Genomic DNA, 25,659 nt, shown 5'->3' with positions numbered 1-25,659 from the left:
TATGTATGTATCCATATGTATGTGTGAGTGCATATATATATATATATATATATATATATATATATATATATATATATATATATATATATATATATATATATATATATATATATATATATATATATATATATACATATATATATACTGTAAGTGGTGTGCATATGTGTATGTATGTGAGTGCATATTTACGAACATTTTTAACTTACAAAAATTTAACTAAAACAAACAATTCCTGCCTTTAATACATAAATCTCCCATCACTCAATCTGTACGCACCTTTTCAAACAAAACTAAACAGAAATTAATAAGAAAACTTGATTGATCTGAAAGCAAACATTTACTGAGCCTTGAAGATTGCGCGAGATTTCGCGCGCGCGAGGCGAGAGCTTGCGCGCGAAATTCCTAAGGGTGTCTTATTGATCACTTATAAATCTGTCATGCGTTTACCTTGGAACTCTGACCTAGAGAGAGAGAGAGAGAGAGAGAGAGAGAGAGGGAGAATGTAATCTTGCGTTTTCCTATGCGACATATAGGTAGTTAAATCTTCTTCTTCTTCGTTTAATACACAGCAAATATTCCCCCTACACCTTTCGTCTTTACACTGGCTGGCTCCAGAAAGTGCACACCATTCAGTCCTCAAAAGGGCTTTTTTGAACTACCACATTCGACTAACTACATGTATTTAATTCCTAAGGATTTAACAAAAAGTGTTAGAAACGACCAGTTCCTCTTGGCCATCGAACTCTAACCCTGTTGCTGATGAGGCGAGAAGCATGACCTCTAGACCGTGTGTGTGTGTGTGTGTGTGTGTGTGAACTAGCAATAGCAATCATTCATCTTAAAATACCGCGCTGAAACATCATTTTAATATCAGTAGTTTTATTAAAAATAAACAAGAGTTCCTGAACACTTTAACTGCCGTCCTTGATTTTTTATCGTGTGTGTGTGTGTGTGTGTATGTATGTGTGTGTGCGTGTGTGTGTGGAGTGTATGTGACTCCGAAATAAGGACTAAGCGGCCGTAACTAAAACAGAATCATGTGTGATCAATATCACCCTGAACAACGCTTGAACGTGTGCTGATTTACTTCACAGTTCAGAGGTAATAATTTTGACAGTGATATGTATATGTATATATATATATATATATATATATATATATATATATATATATATATATATATATATATATATATATAATTTATATATATGTGTGTGTGTGTATGTATTGTGTATGTATGTATACTGAAGTCACACACACAAATCCATGCGCACACAGTTAATGAATGAAAATCTCTTTGAAACTGTTCTGAATGAAAACATAGGCCTACTAATCAACAAAATGTAAAATTCCCACATTCGAGAGCTAATAACCTAGAAAGGATAAAGATAAATATACATTTTACCCCAATAGCAAAATATAAGTTGAACCATTTTCATATTCAACGAACACAAATTATTTTGCTTATTTTGGTCTTAACATCTAGCTGGATGTAAAATATTTAGCTCCAAACCACTGCGTAAATTGGCTAAGTAATGACAAGAATATCAACATATCACTCGTTCCTTGACTCTGTTGGTAGACAACAGGTATGCACCAGTTCAATGGAGTTCAAATGAACTCTTTTTTGGAGGCAAATCATGAAAATCTATTTCTGGACGTTTGTCAATTCTTTCCTTGACGACAGTAGGTACAGATAGAAGAGACATCCTTGAAAAAATAGGCCGATGTTACAGAGCATATAACTGTAGACAACAGGGATGTACAGTACCAGTTCGATGGAGTTCTAATTTAGTTAATTTTTTAGGCAAATCATGACAATCTATTTCCGGACTTTAGTCAGTTCATTCATTGACGACCGCACAGAGGATTCATCCTTGAAAAAAATAGGCCGATGTTACAAAGCATAGGCCCTGGGAATAATATAGAAGTGTGTATATCACTTCAAAACACCGTACACCTACTTATATGCCCTTTCATAGAGCGTAATAACAATGTTGAAAGGAAAAAAAATAAAAGATTGCAAGTTATTGATTGAATGTAAGGAGCACGACTCGTCAGTCAAGATAGATAAAGTTCCTGGTTTGGGTGTTTAGCATATCGGCCTAATTTCATTAACATAGTCATAAAGTCTAGGTCCCTGGTTCCTACCCTCTCTCTCGTCAAATTTTATTTCTAAACGTCAGTAATTCTTTGTTTTTTTTCTCTCTCTCTGTGTCTCTTAGTACGTAACTTTTCCTGTTAAGAGAATTCTTAGCATTAAATATTGGACAATATCTGAGCCAGAGATCTGCGAGACTGGCAAACCGAGTTCATCATGGACATAATAATGTAGACACATTCTGGGGAATTTTTTCTCTTATTACAATGCGTACTCTATATTAATGGTAAAATCTACGCTGTTATAGCACTCAGAAAAAAGAAGTCTTTAATTCTTTTTCTTGAACGGCTAGACAGTTCCAGTCCTCCTGATTCGAATGGGTGCTTTTTGTATAATCTCGGATCGGTAAATTTAACGACCTTGCTAAAGCCTACATTCGAACTGGATGTATTATACGCAGCAATTCATTCAGATATTTTGGACACCTAGCCTTGATAACTTCGTGAATCATTTCACATATTTTAAACATCATTCTAGCTTTGATAGGGAACCCATGTACCTCAAACAGTCAAAGCTTAAAAATCCCGTCACGCGGTGCAACACCCTTTTTTTTTAATCTTGCCGCTCGATTTAGTATATTTTGTAACTTTCTACGTTGTATCTTGGGTAGATTATGATAGAGTTGCAATAGTCCACTGCTTATGACGCAAATAATCAAGTTTTAACAAAGGCAATATTTCTATGATAGCCAGTAACCCAGACAACGTCATTGATTTGAGCTCTGAGGGACAGATTGCAGTTCAGTAGTAGAACGCCCAAATCACGTACTTTGTTAGTGATCGGAACTACGTTACTATTTATACTTAGCACCAGTTTCCTAAATATTTTTTCCATCCTACCAACATATATTCAGTTTTTTTCACTTAATTTCAACTGCTTAAATGTCATCTATTCCTTAACACTTGTAACAACGTCATTTATCTTCTCGTTTGTATCTTCAATATTGTTCATGTAAAAATAAAATTGCGAGTCATCTCCAAATAGCTTGGCATGTTTTACAATCCAGTGATGTAAAAACAAAATAAAATTGGACCTAGTACACTTCCTGTAGGTACTCCATTTCCCAATCTTTCATAAGGTGAGTACGAGTTCCCAGTCTGTACGTAATATTTCTATCACACAGGTAGTCTTTCAAATAATCAAAAGTTTCTTTAGTGATACCAAGTGACCATAAATTATTTATAGTAATTCGTGAACAACTGTATGGAAAGCAGCGGTGAGATCAAGCAATAATAAAATACCACATTTGCCTTCACCCATCATTTCTAATAAATCATTAACAACAGTAGGCCTACATAACAGCGGTTTCTATAGAACCCAATTGTCTGTAAGCCTAATGATTATCCGGTAAAGCACTTACCTTTTCCAAGTGGCTATCAGTTGCTCAAGAATTACATATTCTAACATTTTGGACAGAAAAGATAAATTCTAAAGATGCCTATATGGGCTCAAACTTTGTTGATGAAGTTTACCTTTCAACATCGACTCAAAAATGGCCACTTTGTCAGTTGTAGGGAACTTCCTAAGCGCCCGCTCCACAAACACAGTTGCGGGCACGCCAACTATTCGTTGGATGTGTAAAGCTCTTGAGTGATTTTTTATAATCTTAATCGTCTTTAGTTTTACTTTATTTTAAAGTACTTCAAAATATGTATTTTAATCCTTGACCATTACCCTTTTCTTCAATAACAAACCTGAAAAATTATAGATGCTTCTAAACTAGATATTGCAAAATATTGTCAGTGAATTTCCACTTAACTTTCAACCATCCCCCTTTCATTAAATTTGTCCTTTTTAACTGTGGCAGAGCCTTATATATTCCCACAGTTTTCTGTTAGGGGATTCCAGGATCTCTAAAGTCGCATTCAGAAATACTATGGAACTTACGAGGTTACTTAGGTAAGTTAGTTTATACAGATACTCAATAAGACCGGTAGGTAGGTACCAAAGTAGAGACAACAGAAAATAATAATAATAATAATAATAATAATAATAATAATAATAATAATAATAATAATAATAATAATAATAATAATAATAATAATAATAATAATAATAATAATTTCAGCTCAGGGCCACATCTATTCTATACCACAACAAGAGAGAGAGAGAGAGTGATGGTTTTAAAGCTCATTATTATGTCTTGCTGGTAAAAAATTAAACAGCCAAACTGAGCATTTGATTTTATGGTTGATCAACGCGTCACAACGTTGTCGGGAGATCGCTGTAATAGAACGACGACTTAGTACAAATGGCGCTTAGTAACATTGGTTACGATGTATCTCGTTTAAGAGTATGGACGAGTGAAATGAAAAGGCAATACATCATTACCCAAAAGGGAATACAGTTGAAAAAAGATTGAACTTTTCTCCTCGACAGTGTCATAAGAATACTGGAAATAATCTGATATACTGATAAAGAGCCTGTTCAGGAGACCAGAACTAGAAAAAGCATCTTACCGTCCCTCTTTATAGAACGCCATTCAAGGCACTGGCAGTTCGTTAAAATGACCTTTCTATTATGACAAAACACTAAATACCACTACTGTCATTGTTGCTGTTAATATTATCATTATATCTGGTTCTTACCATACTAAATTATGATCACGGAAACCAGAACTCAAAAAGCACCTTACCGTCCCTCTCTAGAACGCCATTCAAGGCACCCGCAGCTCGTTATAATGACCTGTCTATCATGACAAAACACTAAATACCACTACTGTCATTGTTGCTGTTAATATTATCATTATATCTGGCTCTTACCATACTAAATTATGATCACGGAAACCAGAACTCAAAAAAGCACCTTACCGTCCCTCTCTCTAGAACGCCATTCAAGGCACCCGCAGCTCGTTATAATGACCTGTCTATCATGACAAAACACTAAATACCACTACTGTCATTGTTGCTGTTAATATTATCATTATATCTGGCTCTTACCATACTAAATTATGATCACGGAAACCAGAACTCAAAAAAGCACCTTACCGTCCCTCTCTCTAGAACGCCATTCAAGGCACTCGCAGCTCGTTATAATGACCTGTCTATCATGACAAAACACTAAATACCACTACTGTCATTGTTGCTGTTAATATTATCATTATATCTGGCTCTTACCTTACTAAATTGTGATCACGGAACGCAAAGAAGTTCGGTTTGAGTACCTGAATTCGCGAGAGTATTGGCAAGAAGAAGAAGTTTGTCAGAACCAAAACAAACATCGAAGTAAATTCCTTCTTTGAACGCCGTAATGACCGGTTAATTTTGACTTTGTGCGTCCTTTGCTTCAAGTTTTGTCATGCCGGACATCAAAGTCACACCTTTAGGTAAAGGAATGTTCCTTTTAATATCTTATAGGCCTCGGCTTTATCAGACTTTAGGCCTAGATTAGGGGAGGTCCATTTCGTACCATTAGAGACGCAACACTTGATGCTTCGCTAATCTTGCTGACTTGAAGCTTAAATCTTAGCCTTTAGCTTATGTTTAGCCTGAATGTTAGCTTAGGGTTTACCTATAGCTTCCCCAGACCTTTTAACCATTACAAATCAGACAAGATTACATAGGCCTGCCTTAACCTGTGAGGTTTAGACGGAGGTGATTCCTCGCCAGTCGCCGGTCGGAATATTTGCTGCATTTTCTTTATTTATATTTATTTTGTTTCTGTCCTATGTGTTTTGTAAGTGTTTATGATACTTACTGTCTTTTGTTTCAAGTTTATAGCCTGCATTCATCCAGTGAAACTGAGGACTGAGTCTACCAGCCTACCGCAGCTTGATTCCCGACAGTCATCGACCGGAATGGCCTATTTACCACCTTTATCTTATGTTTTTGCTTATGTTTGTCTTTATTGCATTTACCACCTTTTTTTTAAGCTTTTACCTTCATCCTCCAAGGGGCTGGCACTAGCCCAAACATGGCGCTCATTCTGTTTCCTCTTTTCACTTTGAGTGTTGAATGGCCAAAAGTCCCTGGGCCTGTCATTACAATATAAGGCGTAAGGCTTTGCTTCTACTACCCAAGCTAAATTTATGCTAATGTCGACCGTCCATTTTCAAGGCGACATATGTAAAAATTTCTCGAGCTTCATGGCCGACAAGTTAGCACTGCGCAAGGCTAAACCTTAGTGAATCTTTTTGATTAGAAACATGATGCCGTTATTTTGTATTTTATTATTTTTAAATATGCCCATTATGTCATAATTTATTTATTTTTAAATCTTCCATTATTTCATATTTTATTTTTAAATCTCCCATTATTTCATATTTTATTTTTAAATATGCCATTATTTCATATTTTGTTTTTGAATATCACATTATTTCGTAATTTAGGAGAAATCATTGACTTTATTTGGAGTGTTGGTTTGCTGTGTAGAGGGGACGCACGTGCTTCTGGTGACGATGGCGGTTCATTCAAATGCATTTTCTGGAAGTGCAACAGCTAGGTGGACTTAGCTACCGTCTCATCGCCCGGTTTTTTTTTTCCCCCCATTCTGCTCAAACACAAGTTGACCTGCAATAAACAAAGCTTGTAGCACTATTGCAAAATAAATAAAACTTCTGACTACTGTAGTCCCAATGTGAGTGCAGGACATTGTAACTTGTAGATATACAAAGTAGTAATGTGCATACACTTCCTATGTACAGCTTTATACACAAATAAAAGGAAAGAATCTTACATAGACCTATTTGAGTGGATGGCCCCGCCAATCCCTGTAGTAAACCAACTTGAGTATGACAACAAGTGATGACAAGGACAAAAGTATGAAAGTAAAAATGACAATTGTACAGAAAGATTGATGTATATATTACAAACAGTGGCTTTATAATCTACATTTCACGATTTATTCATTATTTTGTTTTACAAATTAGCAGTGAAATACCGTCAAGTGTTTCCTGTTACTTTTAGCCGGTATTTCATGTTTGTCCCTATTTAAAGCATAGGCCTTTTGAATGATTTAGAATATATACAATAATCAGAGATATATAGGTTATATTAAATTCTTAAACAGACAAATTTATAGTTCAATTTAGAAAGTTGATCACTTGAAATACCACAAGTTTGGTTCAATAGAAACATTTGAAATAGCCAAGGTATAACAGTGAATATACAGAGCATTGTGATAACAGTTGAAAGGCAGTTTTCTCCATCAATGGGTCTAGCTTAGCAAAACTGTTTCATAATTATAATACAGTAGTTTTGTTAATGAAATAAGGCCCATAGGCTAGACACCGAAACCTAATTCTTTACCTGTCCAGGCTGATAAAGTTGTTTCCTAAGTGACATTGCCTTGTTTATTTTTCCCTTCAACATTGTCATTACACTGTATGATAGAAATGTATGACTTTATGTATACAATTTTTTTATGTGATAGATACACTTCTATAGGCCTATTGTTCCTAAATGCTGTTTTCTGTAATGTTATCCTGTTTTTGCATGGATAGCTGCTGTATTCATAGTGCTACTATCATCAAGGAATAAGAAATAGTTTGTCTGGATTTACCTCCAAAATTAGCTTCTGTGAACTCTATCAAAGTAGTTCATACCTTTCATCTATAAATAGTCAGTGAACAAATGTATATGGCAGTAAGATGAGGATATTAGTAATCTTTACTTTGCTAAGGTATGATGTGATTTGGTGTAAAATCTTTTGTTTTCAGCTAGATGTTAAGACCATTAAAAGGCAAAATTTTGTATCTGTATGATATGGAAATTGTTTTATCAGAGAGTTGCAAGTACCAGCTTAATTTGGTATATTTTTTTTTTTTTTTTTTTTTCACACCAGAGGCGCGACTTTGTAAAGGGCTATTGCATATTCCATGTGTTAAAATGTATACTTAATCATTTCTGTCCTGTCCAGGTTATCAGCTGTTGATGTGGGAATTTTGTATGTTATGGTTAGTATTATTTATTCAGAACAGTATTAGAGAAATTTTTATTCTTTCAGGTGCCGGCCAGGATGTTGGACGGAGCTGCATCCTGGTCACTATTGGCGGCAAAAATATCATGTTGGACTGTGGAATGCACATGGGGTAAGTTGCAAGCAGCACTTTAGTTGTGAAATTGTTTAGTATTTACAACTGCGGTAAGAACAGCGCATGTATCAGTCAGTATAACTTTTTAATTCTTTGCTGAGGGAAAGATGGTCTTGTTTCTGTGATTGTTTGGACTGAAATGATATAGGAAAAGATCTTATTTCAACATAAAGGCAGGGAAATTTGTTTTATGTTAGTATTTGCTTGCGTTTTGCCAGCATTTATTTTCCGTATGTTAGAGAAGTATGTTAATGGCAAGGTTTATTATCAGATCAAATATTAATTTATTTCATAACACTTAAGATTAATTATACCCCAGAAGTTACAATGAATATAGAACCCATGATTGTACAGATAAACAGCAGACATTGATCGGTGGAAATTTTAAATACAAATCAGCAGACTGTCATGGTGAATTGCATGGTTAGTGTATTTTCACATGGAATAATATCAGAAATATTTTGGAAGATAATGTAAAAGGTTCTTTCAAACTGGTAACTTTTGTCAGGGTAGGTGCCCCACTCTTCAGGGATTGAATGAGTAGTAGTAGTAGTAGTAGTAGTAGTAGTAGTAGTAGTAGTAGTAGTAGTAGTAATAGTAGTAGTAGTAGTAGTAGTAGTAATAGTGTTGCATAGTTTAACCTGACCATGGTACTAATTTGAGGTAATGGATTAGAGTTGAGTTTCAAGTACTGTACCAGATAACTTACTGGTTATCTCCATTGGATGAAATGGCAACTCACATGTTAGACATATCTTGCTAGAGTAATGTTTTGATTGAATCAGATACAACCAAATTTACAAATTGGGTGAATAGTTGTGAAGCTCTTTGTCTGTGCCTTAACCAGGTATTAAGGCAGAAGTAAAAGGCATTTATCCATGAAACAAATATTTAACAATATCGATTTCCAGTGGGTGTATTAAATGAGAATTATATGAAGTGGAATGAAACAGGTGGTATTTCCAGTCAGTGTACATTTTGCTTTACATTTGTCCTGCAGGTATAACGACGAGCGGCGATTTCCTGATTTCGAATACATAACAGAAGGAAACTTGACTGAACACTTGGACTGCGTCATTATTAGTCACTTCCATTTGGATCACTGTGGTGCTTTGCCCTACATGACAGAGATGGTGGGTTACAATGGACCTATTTATATGACACAGCCAACAAAAGCCTTGTGCCCAGTGCTACTGGTAAGGACAGTTTACATCCGTCTCTTAAGGTGTCTGTTTTTGGGTACGTTATATATTATGCATGTTCTTTTTTCAAGACGGGTTTATATAAGGTACAGGATGGTATTTGCTAAATCAACTCTCAAATATTTTAATAACAATAATTTTTGCAAATTGGTGTTTTGAAATTTAGAATATTACCTTGAAGCTCAGGTCACCTTAATCACGTTAAAAGGAAAACCTCTTTGATCAGTTATTTAAAAGCAGTGGTTTTCTGAAAGATGCTTTTGCAAAGATTCACAAATGCAGTGATTTGTCACTGATTGTTGGTATTGTACTGTCTTGATATGGTGTCTGTGTAAAGAGAAATTATGGCTTTGTAATTGTACTTATTTAAGAATAGGTTACAGAGCACAAACGATGACAAATTGCATTGGGGCACATTTGTTTTTGAAAGACAAGCTGTTCATTAGAAATTACATAACTGGTTAGCCGTGTATTTATCTTATGGAATAAAGACTTTTACCTGCCCTCTTCAAGTTTATTACATTGTGAGTGTGTAATTTATGAAATTAAAGATATATTTTATTTGATAATTTTGATGGAGATGAGGAATGAAGAACTGTTTGCAGTATTTTATATTTCAACCCAGATGATCATCAATTTTGGAATTTCTTTTGTACAGGAAGATATGAGGAAAGTAGCAGTTGAAAGGAAAGGAGAAACAAATTTCTTTACAGCCAGCATGATCAAGGACTGTATGAGAAAGGTCATCACAGTTACACTGCATGAGATTGTGCAGGTAATTCACCACTAGGACAGTTATATTTGCACCATTGTCATAAGGAGTGAATTTGGTATTTGTCCATTCTTCGTGTCATCTCTTTCATGGATGCATATAGTAGACATTCTTCATGTGACTTTACACAATTTGACGTTCTGTTTGCAATTCAGGGGTATGACATGACCTTTGTTAACAGTAGGTAATTAAGCAATTTGTTATAAATGCAATGGCAAGATGTAATATGCAAGTTGGTTAAGCAACGTCTGGTTTTTGCTTCAATTGTGAGAGTCTTATACAAATGGAAAAGAAAACAAAACAAGTTAATGGATCATGGAATTTGCGTCTAATTTTCGTAGCCTACTCTGATGATAGTGGCAGTTTAAGCAGACATCAGTTTCATTAGCTTCAGATCAAGTTGTATCGGAGATGCTTAGGAACTGGTAATGACTGTGAATGCTAGATGACAAGGATTAAATGCAGACTTTGATTACTAAGAAGAAAAAGAATCGTAGAGGGAGGTCACTGATGCAGAAACTAACATAAAATGTCTAAGGACAAAAAAGGCACCAGATAACTGGCACTAATGATGACTTAACCAGCCTATTATGAAGTAGCCATGAGAGATATTGTAATTTTTTACCCAGTGAAGTTGAGCTTAGTTATTTTGGAACTAGTCATAATGATGTTTAGTGTAGACGTAGCCGTAAAAGATTTGATCAGTACCAAACCTGCAGGAAGAACCGTTATGGACAATGAGCCAGCCATTATGACTCAAGCCAAGGAAAGTTCTTTCTTATCTCTCGGAGTTGCATGCTGTGACAATACAGGCATATTTGTTAGTCATGCACTTCCTAAGTAATCAATTTATGTTTTAAAACTTTGTAATCTAACAGTAAGTCTGTGACCATAAAAGTTGGCAATATGATGAAATATTATAAAATCCACGTCAGAAGTTGAGTGAAAACAGGGACTTGGAACAAGTACTTTCACAGTTTATTCTACAGTTTCAAGTTCGCTTGAAAATCTAGAATGGACTTTTGTAGTTTAATCCAACATTTTCTAGTTCACTTGAAATTGTAGAATAAACTAGGAAAGTACTTGTTCTAAGTCCGGGTTTTCACTCACCTTCTGACGTGGATTTTATAATATTCTCAGGCATACGTCCCTTCGTGCTGCATTGGATATGGTGAAATAGTAAAAGACTAGGTTTTAAAATGTAATTTCATGCTAAATTTCCATAAAATTATGTTTTTTGTTCCAGGTTAACAAGGATTTAGAAATTAAAGCATATTATGCCGGGCATGTTCTTGGTGCAGCAATGTTCCACATCCGTGTTGGGTCACAAAGTCTAGTGTATACTGTAAGTACATTTGTTATACCCCTTATACTTTATCAGGCACTGTATACTTAACTGAATTCAACTGGTACATGGAGAGTATACTATTGGCTATTGATTAGTTTGACTTTATAAATGTGGCAGGGAATTAAAAAATAAATTTTTAAATCACATTAAAATAACAGTCATTCTAAATGAGAATTGTTGACATTCTCCAAATAAGTAAACAGATTTTTTGTTAGATCTTTTAACTTTTAATCTTATACTTTTTGGAAACTTCCTGTAACTTTGTAAGTGCTCCATGTACTTACAGACCACCTGTGACTATGTTCCTTTTCAAGCCAAGTGCTTTTCTAACTAAATATGCAGTATTTAGGTGAAATCTCCATTTAGTAGGGTTAGCTCTCATCTGTCAGTCACTCTTGACTCACAATAATGAAACCTTCACACTTGTTGGTTGCTATGATAGTCACAACCCCTATTTTTTTTTTTACTTTTCATCCATTTTATTCCTCAAGATGAAATCAGGGGTCTTTATGATCACTGTTTTGAAGTGTCATCCACCTCAATATCAGAATAAAGTAGATTTTGAATGTTGAGAAGCTTGTGAGAGTACTAATATTGAGTTCAGTGTGTGGTGTGGTCAGCAGTTAGTACTTGTAGGTTGGTAAACAGCAATAGAATACTTTGTGAAAGTTTTAGAAAATTGCCATATTTTTTGTCATGTTTCTTATTGTTTCATCATAACAGGGAGACTACAACATGACACCTGATCGGCACCTTGGAGCTGCCTGGATAGATAAGTGTCGGCCAGACCTCCTTATCACAGAATCCACTTACGCTACAACAATTCGAGACTCGAAACGTTGCAGGTGGTGTTTTGTGAATTAAAAAAAATTGTTTTGGTATAATCGAATATTTTTGCCTTTCACAGAATCTCGGAACTCTTTTTCTTGCTTGTAACATACAATTGTAACATTGAAAAAGATTTACCTTAAAGTGTAATATAAAGTTTGTTTTGGTTATTAACAGAAGGGTAGGTTCTAACTCTACCTGGTATACAGAAAAGTTTACCACACGTTTAGGCACATAATATAATAAGCTACCTTTTTCAGAGAGCGTGATTTCTTGAAGAAGGTCCACGATTGTATCGACAGAGGAGGCAAAGTTCTTATACCTGTGTTTGCCCTCGGGCGAGTTCAAGAGTTGTGTATACTGTTAGACACATACTGGGACAGAATGAACTTAAAAGTTCCCATTTATTTCACAATGGGTTTAGCTGAAACGGTGAGTTTATGTACTCGTCAACGTTTTCTAAATTGTTATTATCTGAAAGCATTTCTTATGCAAGCTAAAACAATTTTGTCTGAGTAGCATAGTGTTAAAACTTTGTACAGCATTTCATAAATTGACATATTTTGGCTGTGAAAACTTATAAGGCCATTGGCATTTTTCAGGCAAACAAATATTACCGCATGTTCATAACATGGACTAACCAGAAGATAAGACGAACTTTTGTACATCGCAACATGTTTGACTTCAAACACATCAAACCTTTTGATAAGTCATACATGGATAACCCTGGTCCCATGGTCGTTTTCGCCACACCTGGAATGTTACATGCTGGACTGTCATTGGCAGTATTTAAAAAGTGGGCTCCGAATTCAAATAATATGGTAAGTAAACTATATTCCCCAGCATATCACTTTCTGAAGGAATTTGAGAATTGTGCATTATTACATAAGAGTTGTAAAATTTGCAGAAAAGATTTTAATTTTACACTTACATTTTAGAAGAAAATTTATGAAACTTTACCATTTGTATGTTGCATTCTGAAGACCTGGGTAATATGGCATGGCGTTTAAGAGAAGAAAGTATCAAAATCTTTCTTCTGATGTACTTTTGCCCAGGATTTTGTTATGTGTTATGTCTTCATGGCTAATAGTTCTACATTAATTGAAAAAGAACAGGTTGATCACTTTTTCAGAACAATAAGCCATTTTGAGGTCACCCTCTTACACTCATGGTAACTCAGGAGCTACCTAGTACATGTCAGATCTTTCTTAAATGGAATATCTTAGTATCAGTTTTTTTGAAAAACCATATCTTGCAGTGTGTTTGCCATGTGATATGGTAATTTTACTTTACATGGTACTTTTATCTACTGGCAAACCAACATAAGAAAACTACCTTGACTGGTTCAGTCACTCTGTTAGCGCTGTCTCTGTTACTTGGCAGCATCTTGGCTTGCAAAACTGGTGTTGGAAAGTAGTAAGTGCAGGTATTAGTATTAAAAAGGCAGTAAAAGTAAAGTAGCCTCATTCCAAAATTACTGGAAAGAGATTGTCGGAATACTGGTAATTACGGCTATTACCACTAGCCGTTTATCTTGCATGGTACTAAAATGTCTTTGCAACATCTTTTTGGGCTCCTGGTTCATTGCCTTATGCCTTTTACTTCTCCTGTGTACCCTTTCGTCTCTTCTTTGTTAGCTGGCCAACTTCTATAACTTAACCTTGTTCAAATTTTTGTCTTTCGTTAAAGCATTTCCTCTAGGCAACCCCTGTGAGAGTAAAGGTATGCGGCTAATTTTTAATATTAAATTTTTACTCATCAGAAGAATGATAACTGTAATTGGTGGTGATTCCTAAACGGTGTAACTACTTAGTGCTGAGATTTATTGGTGGAATATATTTGCACAGTGGAAAATATGACCTGAGTATAATACGTATTATAAACCTTTTAGAAAAGAGACACACTGAGTTTTATATTATGTATACAGTTTACTGATCAGCCACAAACTGAATAAATCTTGGTCATTAAAGGTAGAATTGAACAATAAAATTAGAGATAAAATGATAAGGGACATTTATTCAGGCATATTTAGCATGCCTAGTCATCCAGGCTTGAGTAGGTAATGCTCTAACTGAAATGAAATGTCACGAGGAAAGAATTCCTCTGGGTGGTATACTCAGCATTGCTCTGTTTGCTCTGGCAATCAGGGGTATTAGTACTTTTATTCCCCATGCCGTCATCACCCCTCACACTTTTTGCTAGTGATCCTTCAGTTTCATTTGCAGGAACAAGAATGATGGAAAATATGATGTCCTTAGACTGGGTTTTAATCTTGACATATTGTGTTTCTTACACTATGACATTAGTAGATGACAGATGGTTCATGAGTGGAATGGGCTCTATAGCAATGTCAGATTAATGCATGGATATTTCCATTCTGTGGTATAATCCCTTCTGCATTGACTTTTGCAACTTCTTATTTGCATGTGTGTTGCTTGTTTCAATTGTTATCCAATCATATGGCAGGTATACCAGTGGAGACCACTTTTCTTGAAAATTATGGGATATTTATGTTGTGGAAGTCATAAACTTACTACTGTATCATCATCATAAACATTTTTAAATCATCTTTTGCCTTGATGCTGTCTTTGTGCTCTTTTCAACTAACGATTCCTAATCCTTTCTCATCACATTTTCAGACCATCTCAGTCCTTGTGATACCTTTGTTTTGACCTTCTTGACGCTACGTCTCCCTGCCATTTCCTCATTTGTAATACAATCTTCCTACTATACTCTGGTTACATCTCAAATTCTCCTTCATTTTCCATATCAGTACACATTTGTGTTGCTTAGAGGAGTATTGTAATACAGTCTTCCTACTATATTCTGGCCATGGACCCTAACATTATGTGGTTATACCTCAAATTCTCCTTTGTGAGTCTTTGCTCTGTCTATTTACCTGCACTCTATAGCTATCTCTGACCACCTCACCCATGTTGTAGCTACTGCCTCTGTCTCTCTTTTCTTTTTACTTTTTTCTCTAACAGCCCTCCTAACTCATTATCCCAACCCAGTGAGTCCCAGGAATGCTTTTACTTCTTCTAAGACCTGCCCATCTCTCACAACATTGTTCCTAATAATAGTAGTAGTAATAATTCCACACCCCTGTCTTCCCCATAACATATGGTAAACAAAAGTGAAGCTGAGGCGTCACCTCCTCGATTCATACGCGACCGAGGTGACAGTTGCCACCTAGGCCTGTCAACCTACCTCGTTGCCACCAGTTCCTTGTGTGTTTTCTTTTTACTGGTTTCCAGCTGGCGCTAGAAGAATCATCCATAAATTAAGGCTGCAGGTTTGTTAGCTATGAAAAATACAAATTGATTAAAAAATGTGTCACTTTGCAGTGTGTTTGCATATGAATTTACTCTCTTCTTTCAGGTTATAATGCCTGGGTATTGTGTTCAGGGTACAGTCGGCCACAAAATCTTAAATGGAGCCAAGAAGGTGGAGTTTGAGAACAGGCAGACCGTTGAAGTTAATCTAGCTGTTGAAGTGAGTATTATTGAAATAGGTAAATGTGTATAAGGGGCCAGAAGCCGTTGAATATTGGATTGCAAGTGTATATGGGATGAATTAATTGTATTTTAATGTTTGAAAGTATTGACACTGAAAGAGTAGATATACCTGTGGTGAATTAGTTGCATTTTAATGGTTCTTTTTCCACAGTATATGTCATTCAGTGCACACGCAGATGCAAAGGGTATCATGCAGTTGATTCGACATAGTGAACCAAAAAATGTTATGCTGGTGCATGGAGAAAATGCTAAAATGGATTTTCTGAAACAGAAGATCATGCAGGTAAATGTCATCCACCGTTGTTTTAAAGTTACCACACTTTTTAAGTATTCTTTGAATGAACTTGGTGTTCTTGTAATAATATTGTAGTAATGCATTAATATAAAATATAAAAATTTGCCCCTTTCCCAGAAACTAGGCCATAAATTGATTTTTCATAGGCAGTAATGAAGGTTTTTTGTAGTCCCTTTGGTTCCAGCTGCTTTGCTTCATCTTTTTTTTTATTTCCCATGGTCCCCTTTTCCTCTTCTCATCCAGCTGTTCATCTTCTTAATTATGAGGAGTATGACAAATGACTACTTCTTGCTGGCATAGTCAGAAACATGAAGGTAGAATCACCAGAGTCTGTTGTGACTTGATTGCAAGCTTCTCTGCTAACTTCCTAATCAGATCCTCTGGGAGTAAGTCTGGAGCAAGAGATCTTGGATCCTCAGGTCCTTCAGGTTAAAGAAGAGAGGAGCGGCAAAATGTCACTGCTCCAGTAGGTGTAGAAGTATCCTGATATGGAGTATGGAAGCTTTGCCCAGGGACTGAACCACCCTTCTGAAATTTGCTGTAACAGTACAGGATTTCTCATTTTCCACCGAAAGGAATCCGGTCATACCAAGGACTCATTCCTGCAAGCATGAGTAGAGCAGCTCGGGATGTAATAGAACTCGTTGAGCTTATGGTCCATTAAATGAAAGGAGTTAAGGGCAGCCATCAGACAATTATTCCCATTCAGAAATCATTGCCTTCTATCTTTCCCTTGCACAAGGTAGTTTAAAAGTCATACTTGCATGGGAGAGGGAATGATCAGAACAGTTAAGGAACAAAAGCCAGTGCGGTATCTGGAGTTTGTATGCGTCGCATAACCAATCAGGTACCTAGGAAAAGGAAGCTTCTTCCATAACCTTTGCCACTTCGTCCTCATCCTCATCTGAGAATTCCACCGGACCGTAAATTACTGGCCAGGTCAAAGCAGATCTTCCTTATCTTCCTCAGAGAGAGAGAGGGAGGGAGCTTTCATGTTAATGATTGCTGACGATGCCACTGGTCTTTTGACTTTGATAAGAATAAATGGCTTCTAGATGAGGGAAAAAGTCTGAGAGAACTGGCACAGGAATCTCAGCAGCAATCTTGAGTCTTTGTGCCCTCGATTCTTTAGGAATTCTGTACTTTGAGATCCATGCACTTCTGCTTGGATCGTGATTTGGGCTCGATGTAATTGACAGGTTTTACTGTAACCAGTGACACTCTGCAAATGTATTGTGTTCCCTTTTATGCATTTAATATTAAAAATCTACTGGAATACTTCTCTGTTTCTAGGAATTCAACATCAATTGTTACAAGCCAGCCAACGGAGAAACAAATTACATCCCAGTGTCAAGCAATCTCGAAGTTGATGTCTCATTGTCACTCCTCAAACAGACAGTGTCTCCCTCAAGTGCTGGCAGTGTAGCAGTAGCTGCTCCTTCTAACACAACCACAGAAGAGTCAGAAGCCAAGAGAAAAAAAATTCTCCATGGTGTTCTGATAATGAAAAATAATGTAAGTACAGCATGTTTCAAAGTTATTTGTGCGAATAAAAATCAAGGCTTTGAGTTGCTGAAATTTGTTGCTTCAAGATATCTCCGTTTCCTAAGCCTTGGTTTCTAATCCTTACCATGTTAGGAAAAAAGTTGTAATTTACTGATTTGGATTAGACGTTTTTTGTAATTTTTCGGAATACTTTTTACAAATTAATGCTGATGAATTTAGATATGCTCTTGTACACATTTCATTATTTTCTGGTTTTAGAGATTTGATCTTTTAATCTTGTGAATACAATTGCATCAGTAAGAGAAATATAATCGTGTAAGTATTGATAAATCTGGAAGATATAAGTTCTGGGTTTTAGATCACAGGCAGTCCCCGAGTTACGATGGAGATCAGTTCCCGAGGCGGCGACTTAAGTCGGATCTTAACTTTAAAAAATTTATAAAAATGAAAAAAAAAAGTGATGAAAGCCTTACCTTTAATCCTGTGGTTGGCTTGTGCACTGACAGGATTGCAACGGTCACTGATTTACATGAGGGAGCTTGCCTTAACTTTGGATTTTCGCCTTAAGTCACAGACAGAATTTTTTGTGAATATTTATGAAAAGTGTTGTAAGATCGGATCGACTCAAGTCGAGACCGTCATAAATCAGGGACTGCCTGCATCAGTATATTTTTTCCGCCCGATAGAACGTCAAGATTGTTAGCGTTAATGAGGCCTGGGGCGAATTAGGAGTGACCCCTCATCAGCTCAGATTCACCGAGAGGATCGAAATTGACGATCACGGCCCAGTTCCCGCTCTCACGTCTTCACTCCATTCTCTGCTGTCGCAGTGAGTTAAGCATTTTGCACTTTGTAAAGTTTCCGATGATTTCCATTGTAATGAACTAACTAACTATATAATGTTCATCAGTGTGATGCTTCATTTGTTAGGTAGACAAGGGTGGTATGTTTAGTGGAGTCTTCAATTTTAATGGGGAGTGATTTTTGTTAAGTAGGCTTGTAAATGTAAGGCATTAAAGATTTCAAGTTTAGGTTGCAAGCTACACCTCAGGGTGTACTGACTAAAGCTTCATCTACACAAATTTTTTATCAATTTGGAATGTTAGAGTTACTCTACGTTTTCTGTCAGAGAAAATTGTTTCATAGAGAAGCTACAGTTATTAGAGGGGTATTGGTACTTTTGCAGAGTAGTGCTAGCAGGAAATGATGTGTTTTTGTGTTTAATTGGACACTCCAAAGATTATTTTATGGTGAAAGAAATTATAAATTATTCCATATTTTATTGTGATGTCTTGCACATACATATGAGATGACAAATAAAGTTTATTGTGTATCACATTTTAAAAAATTGTTGTTTACTGTTTGTCAGAACAGAGAAAACGAAAAGTTTTCAGACCACTTCAGTATGATAAACTACTGTATTATTCGCAGTCAGGCAAAGGTTACAAAAATAGCAGATCAGAACCATTACAAATAAAAGAGCCTGGGAACAAATGTCAATAATATCACCACCATAACATTAAAACAGACTTGAAAAATTAGTAAAAATGAATTCATCTTGCAAAAAGTGATAGACATAACCAAATAAAAAACAAAGAGAACGCAAGAAGCTATGGATATATCTTGGAATAATATGAGGCTATAGCGTAAAGCATCCCTTTTTTGTAACCTTTTTTCTGTTCCTTGATCATTTGTGACTATGTACAGTACACAGCAGTACTTAGAGAGGTTGTACAATGGTAAGTGATACCACTCCTGTTGATGAAGCAAGTACAGCACTTCATTCCTATTGAGAGAGACACTTACCTGATACGAGCACTGTTTTTCACTTCATGTTCAGGCAAAAATATATATGATTAATGGGATCTTAATGAAACACGTTATGAAATGGTTTATGGTATAATATGAAAGTTTTTAATATAAACTCATCATTCATATAAGTGGCTGCCTCTTGTGCCCTCAAATCATGCTGCTTCACATATATATTATAAGAAAAGTGGATTGAGATGACTCATGCAGAGAGAAACTTTCTTCTTCTGTCCGACATACAAGAGATTGGTGGACACGAGAACATTTGTGATGCAAATGTAGATATATTTATGGTTAATGGATTTTTCTAAAAAGAAAGTTGTTAGTTATAAGAATGATATATTTTTAACTGTATTCCAATTGATACTTCTGCTGTTGTGATTTATATGTAGCTGATTTAATGTTCATTTCTTAAACCATAGCAGATGTCCGTGGTTACATTTACTTTTTGTGTATTACAGGAAGTTAGGTGCATCTCAAGTGCAGGCAGTGAATGAATACCAGCTGTCAGTAGCAGACACTGTGTGCATTAATGTGCAAGATGATGAACCCACCAAAACTGTCTTCATTTCTTGGACACACCAGGTGAGTAATTACTTGTTCACGGAGTTCATATATTAATATTAGTGAAGATTGACAGCTAACACTGTTAGGAATCTGCATCGGTATGCTTTCACTTGATTTCATTCTGGAATTTAATGTAATGTTACTTTGCTCATTCATTTATTGACAATGTAATACATAATTGTATAGTGTCTGCCTCTGCATTCAGTCAGGGTCCATAACACATTGCCTAGTACCAAAGTTCTTCCTTTCTCAACACTGTAAAAAATGGGACATCCTTTTTGACAGTGTTGTGGTGAGGTTCACGAGAATAAGAAAGACCCCATTACTGTAAATCTTCACATTTTGCCACTAGTGTCTGTTTTTATCGCTTTCATTTCCATTTGGTTTTGTCACATTGATAGACATCCCTGAACTTCAGTGTTAGGAGGGAATTAAACTTCCTTGAGAACAATTTGTGGAATGGATATGGACTCATCAGTTCAGACAACTCAGCAGGTGTCCTGTACCCTATAAACTGAGGGGCAGCCAAATCAGAGATCATTTTATAAAGTGGTACTAACAATCCTTACATTTGCTTGGGAGAAGCACATTAAGAAACCTCTGATGTTAATGCCAAGGAGGCCAAATATATTTTAGGATGCAGTTACCAAAGCCAGCTCCACCCAAAGTTATTTTGACTTATATGAAAGGTATCAGGAACACCCATAGTGGACATTTTCACAACTGTGACGTACAGGTAGTTCTGGTGTACTGTCCTCCTAGACAAGGCTCAGCAGTATGGAAGATGTACACCCTTGTGGACTAGTGGGACAAACTGGGATTTTGTGCTTTTTCAGACTTTTTCTGTTAGAAGAAGCTGGACAACATTTGACTATTCAGAGTAATAAAGTTAACTACTGTATATTTGGTTTCACATAAAAGTGTCATGTGTCAATCTTGTGGTATTCAAAGACTCTCCCAGAGAACTAATAGAGAGTCCCCCAAACTCCCTCTTCAGCCTCACTTCAGCAAGTTTCTTTATAACCTGCAGATATGAATATTTATTGTTTGGGATATTTAATCATCTATGTGACAGAAGCTTTTCAGTTGCAGTGGCAGTTAAGATTTACTGATCCTGTGTATGAGCTGAATTGTTTCTGTTCTGGGAGAAAATGGGAATCATTGCACTCAGCTGCTTTTCCTAATTAGTAGATTTTTTTATCTGCTTATTGAATGAATTCCTTATTTCCATTGGAAGATATGTGTTGTTGATGTTTTTGAGCATAGGCCTGGCCTGGTGCTTACAAATGCTTTTAACTCTTTGGAACTCTGATGATGTCATTGGCAGCCATGCAACTTAACTATTGAGATTCTGATGTCTTCAAATGATGTCATTTTTATAAAACTTTTGGCCGAGCTCAACTGGTAATTTTGACCTTATTTTGTTTAATCTCTGCTGTTGAACATACTGCAATATAGTGCAAGTATTGTTTGAAAATGGAGCCATAACCAGTATTATACTACTGCATAAATTTACAGCTTTAAAAAATATTGCTATGCCCTGAAGCACCCGGTGGTTGATTTGCTACAGACAACTTTTATGACCCCCAGGATTCTCACAGGGTTAACCTCATCAGAAAGATTTTTCATGAATATTAAAGAAAGATACTTACAGTAGTTATGCTTTCAAAGTAGGTCCTAGGCCAATTGGTGCAAAGCCCCGTAAGGTACAATTACGAACCTGTGAGGCAGACTTCTGCTGAAGGATAGTTCACTTGACAGCACCTGCATCTTCAAGATTCCTGAATGAATCGGATGAGCTTTATGGCAGAAGTAACTCACACTAAAGGCTAGTTGTCATTGTAGTTACCCTTTGCCCATGTCATCAAGGCAAATATGGCCATGGTAAGAGGGATCATGCAGCAGCACTTGCTGTTCTTGCTGTAGAGGACATCTTTGGAGAGGCAGAGGAGAAAGTGCCTCAATGCCTGTTGAGGGCACACTTTAGGACCCTGAAAGTACAAGATTTGATAAAACTGACTGGTCTGATCATTTTGTCTGTTTGTGCTTCATAGCAGCATTACCAAAATCACTTTTTCTTTGGTGTGCTCTCTGTGGCTAACAGTCATGTCTCAGAGCATGGAACTATGCACTCTCCAGTGCTAGTGTGTATGAAGCTAAGAGCTGTATTTTATCTGAAATTTTTAAATGCTATGTATCAGTTACTTAATATCGTTCGATATCAATAGCAGTCGTCATTCCCTGTTATATATTTGAGGGATATCATCCATAAATTCTAGGACCATAGCTTTCTGTAGGGTTAGAATTGCAATCAGACATATTATCAACTAGCAACCATCCCATTCCTTAAGCTTGAATGTTTTTGCCAACTCTTAAGGACACATCCGGCATTGGCACTGATTGTGTAAATATGAGGCTGAATGTTCATCCTTCTTACAAACAAAGAACCACAATAGATCAGAAAACTAACCTAAGGCACAGGCCTACAAATATTGTATAGAAAATAATGAAATCAATGATCACAAGTGTTAAAAGATTAATGAAAATGGTGGTCACAGGTGTGTGTACAAACAATTCCATCCCAGTGACAGTCACCATTTGGATAAATTGAAGGCTAGGAAGATCAGAAGTTATTCAATTTTTTTGTAAACAGGTATTTTGACTTAATGATAAATTTATGCTCTCTGAACTAAGAGTGCCCTTCTCCATCCCAGTCTGATCATTAAACTTTGGAATCCAACTCATACTAGATTAGGTAAGTGTCAAGTTTGACAGGTTGAGGTCCTAAAAACAGCTGAGTTTTGTATAATAGTACTCATGTTCAGGATTTTTATATCCAGTGTTTTTATGGTAAACTAAACTGCAATGGAGGTTGATCAGAGTTTTAAAGACAAATTTAAAAAGTGTCATCGTTAAACAATAAAGTGCATACCCTATGCTGACAATAATATAAAAGGCCAAATACATTTTTTTATAAGTATGGTCAAATTGTATACATATATATTTTGTATATAAGTATATCATATCATATCTTGAGTGTCCTGCAGTCATAAGAGGAAAACATTTCTTTACGCATATGATATATTTATATTATTTATAACTCAAAGTGTTGCCAGCACAGTTTATTAAGGCATTAGTTCTACTTTATTCAAGGAAGTGAAGGCTCCAGAGAACCTCAAATAGGACGACTTATTTTTATCTTTATTTTTTTCAGGATGAAGCCTTAGGAAGCAGACTTTTAGATATCATCAAAGCAAATTTCAAGAAAAGCTAATGTTGCTGGAGGAAAGTCACAGAGACCTGATAGGATTGGTTTTTATATTTCATATAAAGGAAATAAATTTTATACATCAAAAAAGTGCCTTGAGTTTTACTGTGTTTTTGTACAGGTATAGTATTTTTCCTCTTTCCAGTACAGTATTCTCTTCCTCTTTTACCCCTTGAAGGTACAAGCTGGCATGAAAACATTTGTGATGTTTATAGTTAATGTACTCTGCTTAATGTAAACAGGACGCATGATACGAGAGGACTGGAATCCATGTCGAATCTAGCTGCTTTTGACTTGCTGGGGAATGGTAATGTATTATTATTTGTATTCTTTATAGTGATCATTTAATATTTCCATGTACTAAACAAAGTAGAATTCTTAAATTATTTATGTATAGTTAAATTTATTTATATTTGTAGTTTTAAGGTAGCTTAACCTGACTCATTCACTTCCGCTGGAAGACTGAAAAGAAAACAGTTGGAAAATGTTCCCCAACTTTCAAGAGTACAGTCTTATTTGCAGTTGTGGATTTCATTTGTGATTTTAAACTAACCACCGGCCTACCACATGGATGGCCGAGTTCTTTCCTTTTTGTATGGTGCAAAGCAGTTTTTAATCTTGGAGGATGAGGTTACTTGTCCCATTTTTCCAACCATATATAGGCAGTCCCCAAGTTACGACGGAGATCCGTTCCTGAAGCAGCGACCAGTGTTGGATCTTAACTTTAAAAAATTTATAAAAATGAAAAAAAGGTGACGAAAGCCGTATCTTTAATCCTGTGGTTGGCTTGCACACTGGAAGGATGTCAACACTTACATGTTTACATGAGGGAACTCAGAAACTAGTACCCAGCATTTTTGCCTTAAGCCAGAGACGAAGTTTTTTATATTTTTGAAGAGTTGTAAGATCGGATTGACTTAAAAGTAAAGTAAGTATAGCTTAGTTTTACCAGACCACTGAGCTGATTAACAGCTCTCCTAGGGCTGGCCCGAAGGATTACACCTATTTTACGTGGCTAAGAACCAATTGGTTACTTAGCAACGGGACCTACAGCTTATTGTGGAATCCGAACCACATTATAGTGAGAAATGAATTTCTATCACCAGAAATAAATTCCTCTAACTCTTCATCAGCCGGCGGCGGGAATCGAACTCCGGCCCATCGAATGACGGTCTGAAGCTCAACCAACTCGGCCAACAAAGGGTATTTCGGATTGACTTAAATCGAGACTGTCGTAACTAGGGGACTGCCTGTACTTTTTTCCCTGTTGTGACTGTAGTGGTTGGGAAGACTGAACTTTAAGACTTAAAACCACAACTTTGTTCTTGGTCATGGCCTGCATGTATATGCAATGCATTTCGTGGCTTTGTGGCTTTTATAATCCATAACTGCCTTTATTTGCTTATACAGTAAACCCCCCCGTATTCGCGTTCTCACGATTCGTGGACTCGCATATTCGCGGATTTCTCTGTGGAACGTATCTACCCGTTATTCGCGGAAAATTCGCCCGTTCACGGTATTTTTCACAGAAATATTCACTAATTATTGTATTTTCGTATCATTTTCATGACTAAATGCACTTTTTGTGATAAAACTAATAAAATATTCAGGTATAAGCATTTTTAGAGGGTTTTTCTTGTGTTTAAACTATCAAAATAGGCAATTCTAAGTGTTTTTAGAGGGGTTTTAAGTATTAGCGGATTTTAGTTATTCGCGGGGAGGGGAGAGTACACATCCCTGCGAATACGGGGGTTTACTGTGTGATACTGCATTATTCTAATCTTGCCTTTCTCCTTTTCTTTTAGTTGCGCTATAACCTGTTCTTTTACTTTGTTTTTGCACTCTTACTACAGTAGTTTCCATGTAGACAAGATGTCTTTAAGTGTTAAGCTTCCAGTTCTAAGCAAGTATTTTGAGAATGTTGCTCATGCCATGCATTTCTCCACCCTGGCTCTGACCAGTGTCAGTTTTCAGGTATGTCACTGCTTAGTGAGGCTCAGTGGATTCATCAGCGAATGGACCCCAAATTGCTCACTCTTTCCTAGGATAGTGTTGGAACTCAATGATACCTCTTTACTGAGACCCATTGCAATACAGGTACTGTATTGCAGGAAATTTAAGGGTAAGCATTTTGTATATTGAAATCATCATCTCTTCCATACCAGGTCTGTTTTTTCATGTGACAGTTCTAGATCGTTGCCATCAGGCCCAACATGGTCTGTGCCCCTACAAGTTGGTTGTCACTTAGCCAATATCAGCCAAACAAATGGGTGCTGTTTTTAAATTACTGAAACATTTACTTTTAATTTTTATGATCAGAAGGTGTTTTTATTTATAAATAACAAATCACGTGC

General features: G+C 36.2%; 1 protein-coding gene across 1 annotated transcript; it reads left to right on the top strand.

Moving 5' to 3' along the window:
* Positions 1-5,325: 5,325 nt before the first annotated feature.
* On the top strand, positions 5,326-24,780 carry IntS11 (integrator complex subunit 11). Its single transcript, XM_067088642.1, has 14 exons — positions 5,326-5,486; positions 8,105-8,189; positions 9,193-9,388; positions 10,053-10,169; positions 11,413-11,511; positions 12,238-12,359; positions 12,603-12,774; positions 12,945-13,163; positions 15,724-15,837; positions 16,012-16,143; positions 17,449-17,670; positions 18,348-18,490; positions 19,932-20,055; positions 23,252-24,780. Exons 1-14 carry the CDS (start codon positions 5,459-5,461, stop codon positions 23,309-23,311), a joined length of 1,833 nt encoding a protein of 610 aa, XP_066944743.1. The 5' UTR covers positions 5,326-5,458; the 3' UTR covers positions 23,312-24,780.
* The last annotated feature ends 879 nt before the right edge of the window (positions 24,781-25,659 follow it).

The sequence above is a fragment of the Macrobrachium rosenbergii genome, chromosome 45 (assembly GCF_040412425.1).
Source record: "Macrobrachium rosenbergii isolate ZJJX-2024 chromosome 45, ASM4041242v1, whole genome shotgun sequence".
NCBI lineage: Eukaryota > Metazoa > Arthropoda > Malacostraca > Decapoda > Palaemonidae > Macrobrachium > Macrobrachium rosenbergii.
This window is presented reverse-complemented; position numbering and strand designations above follow the sequence as displayed.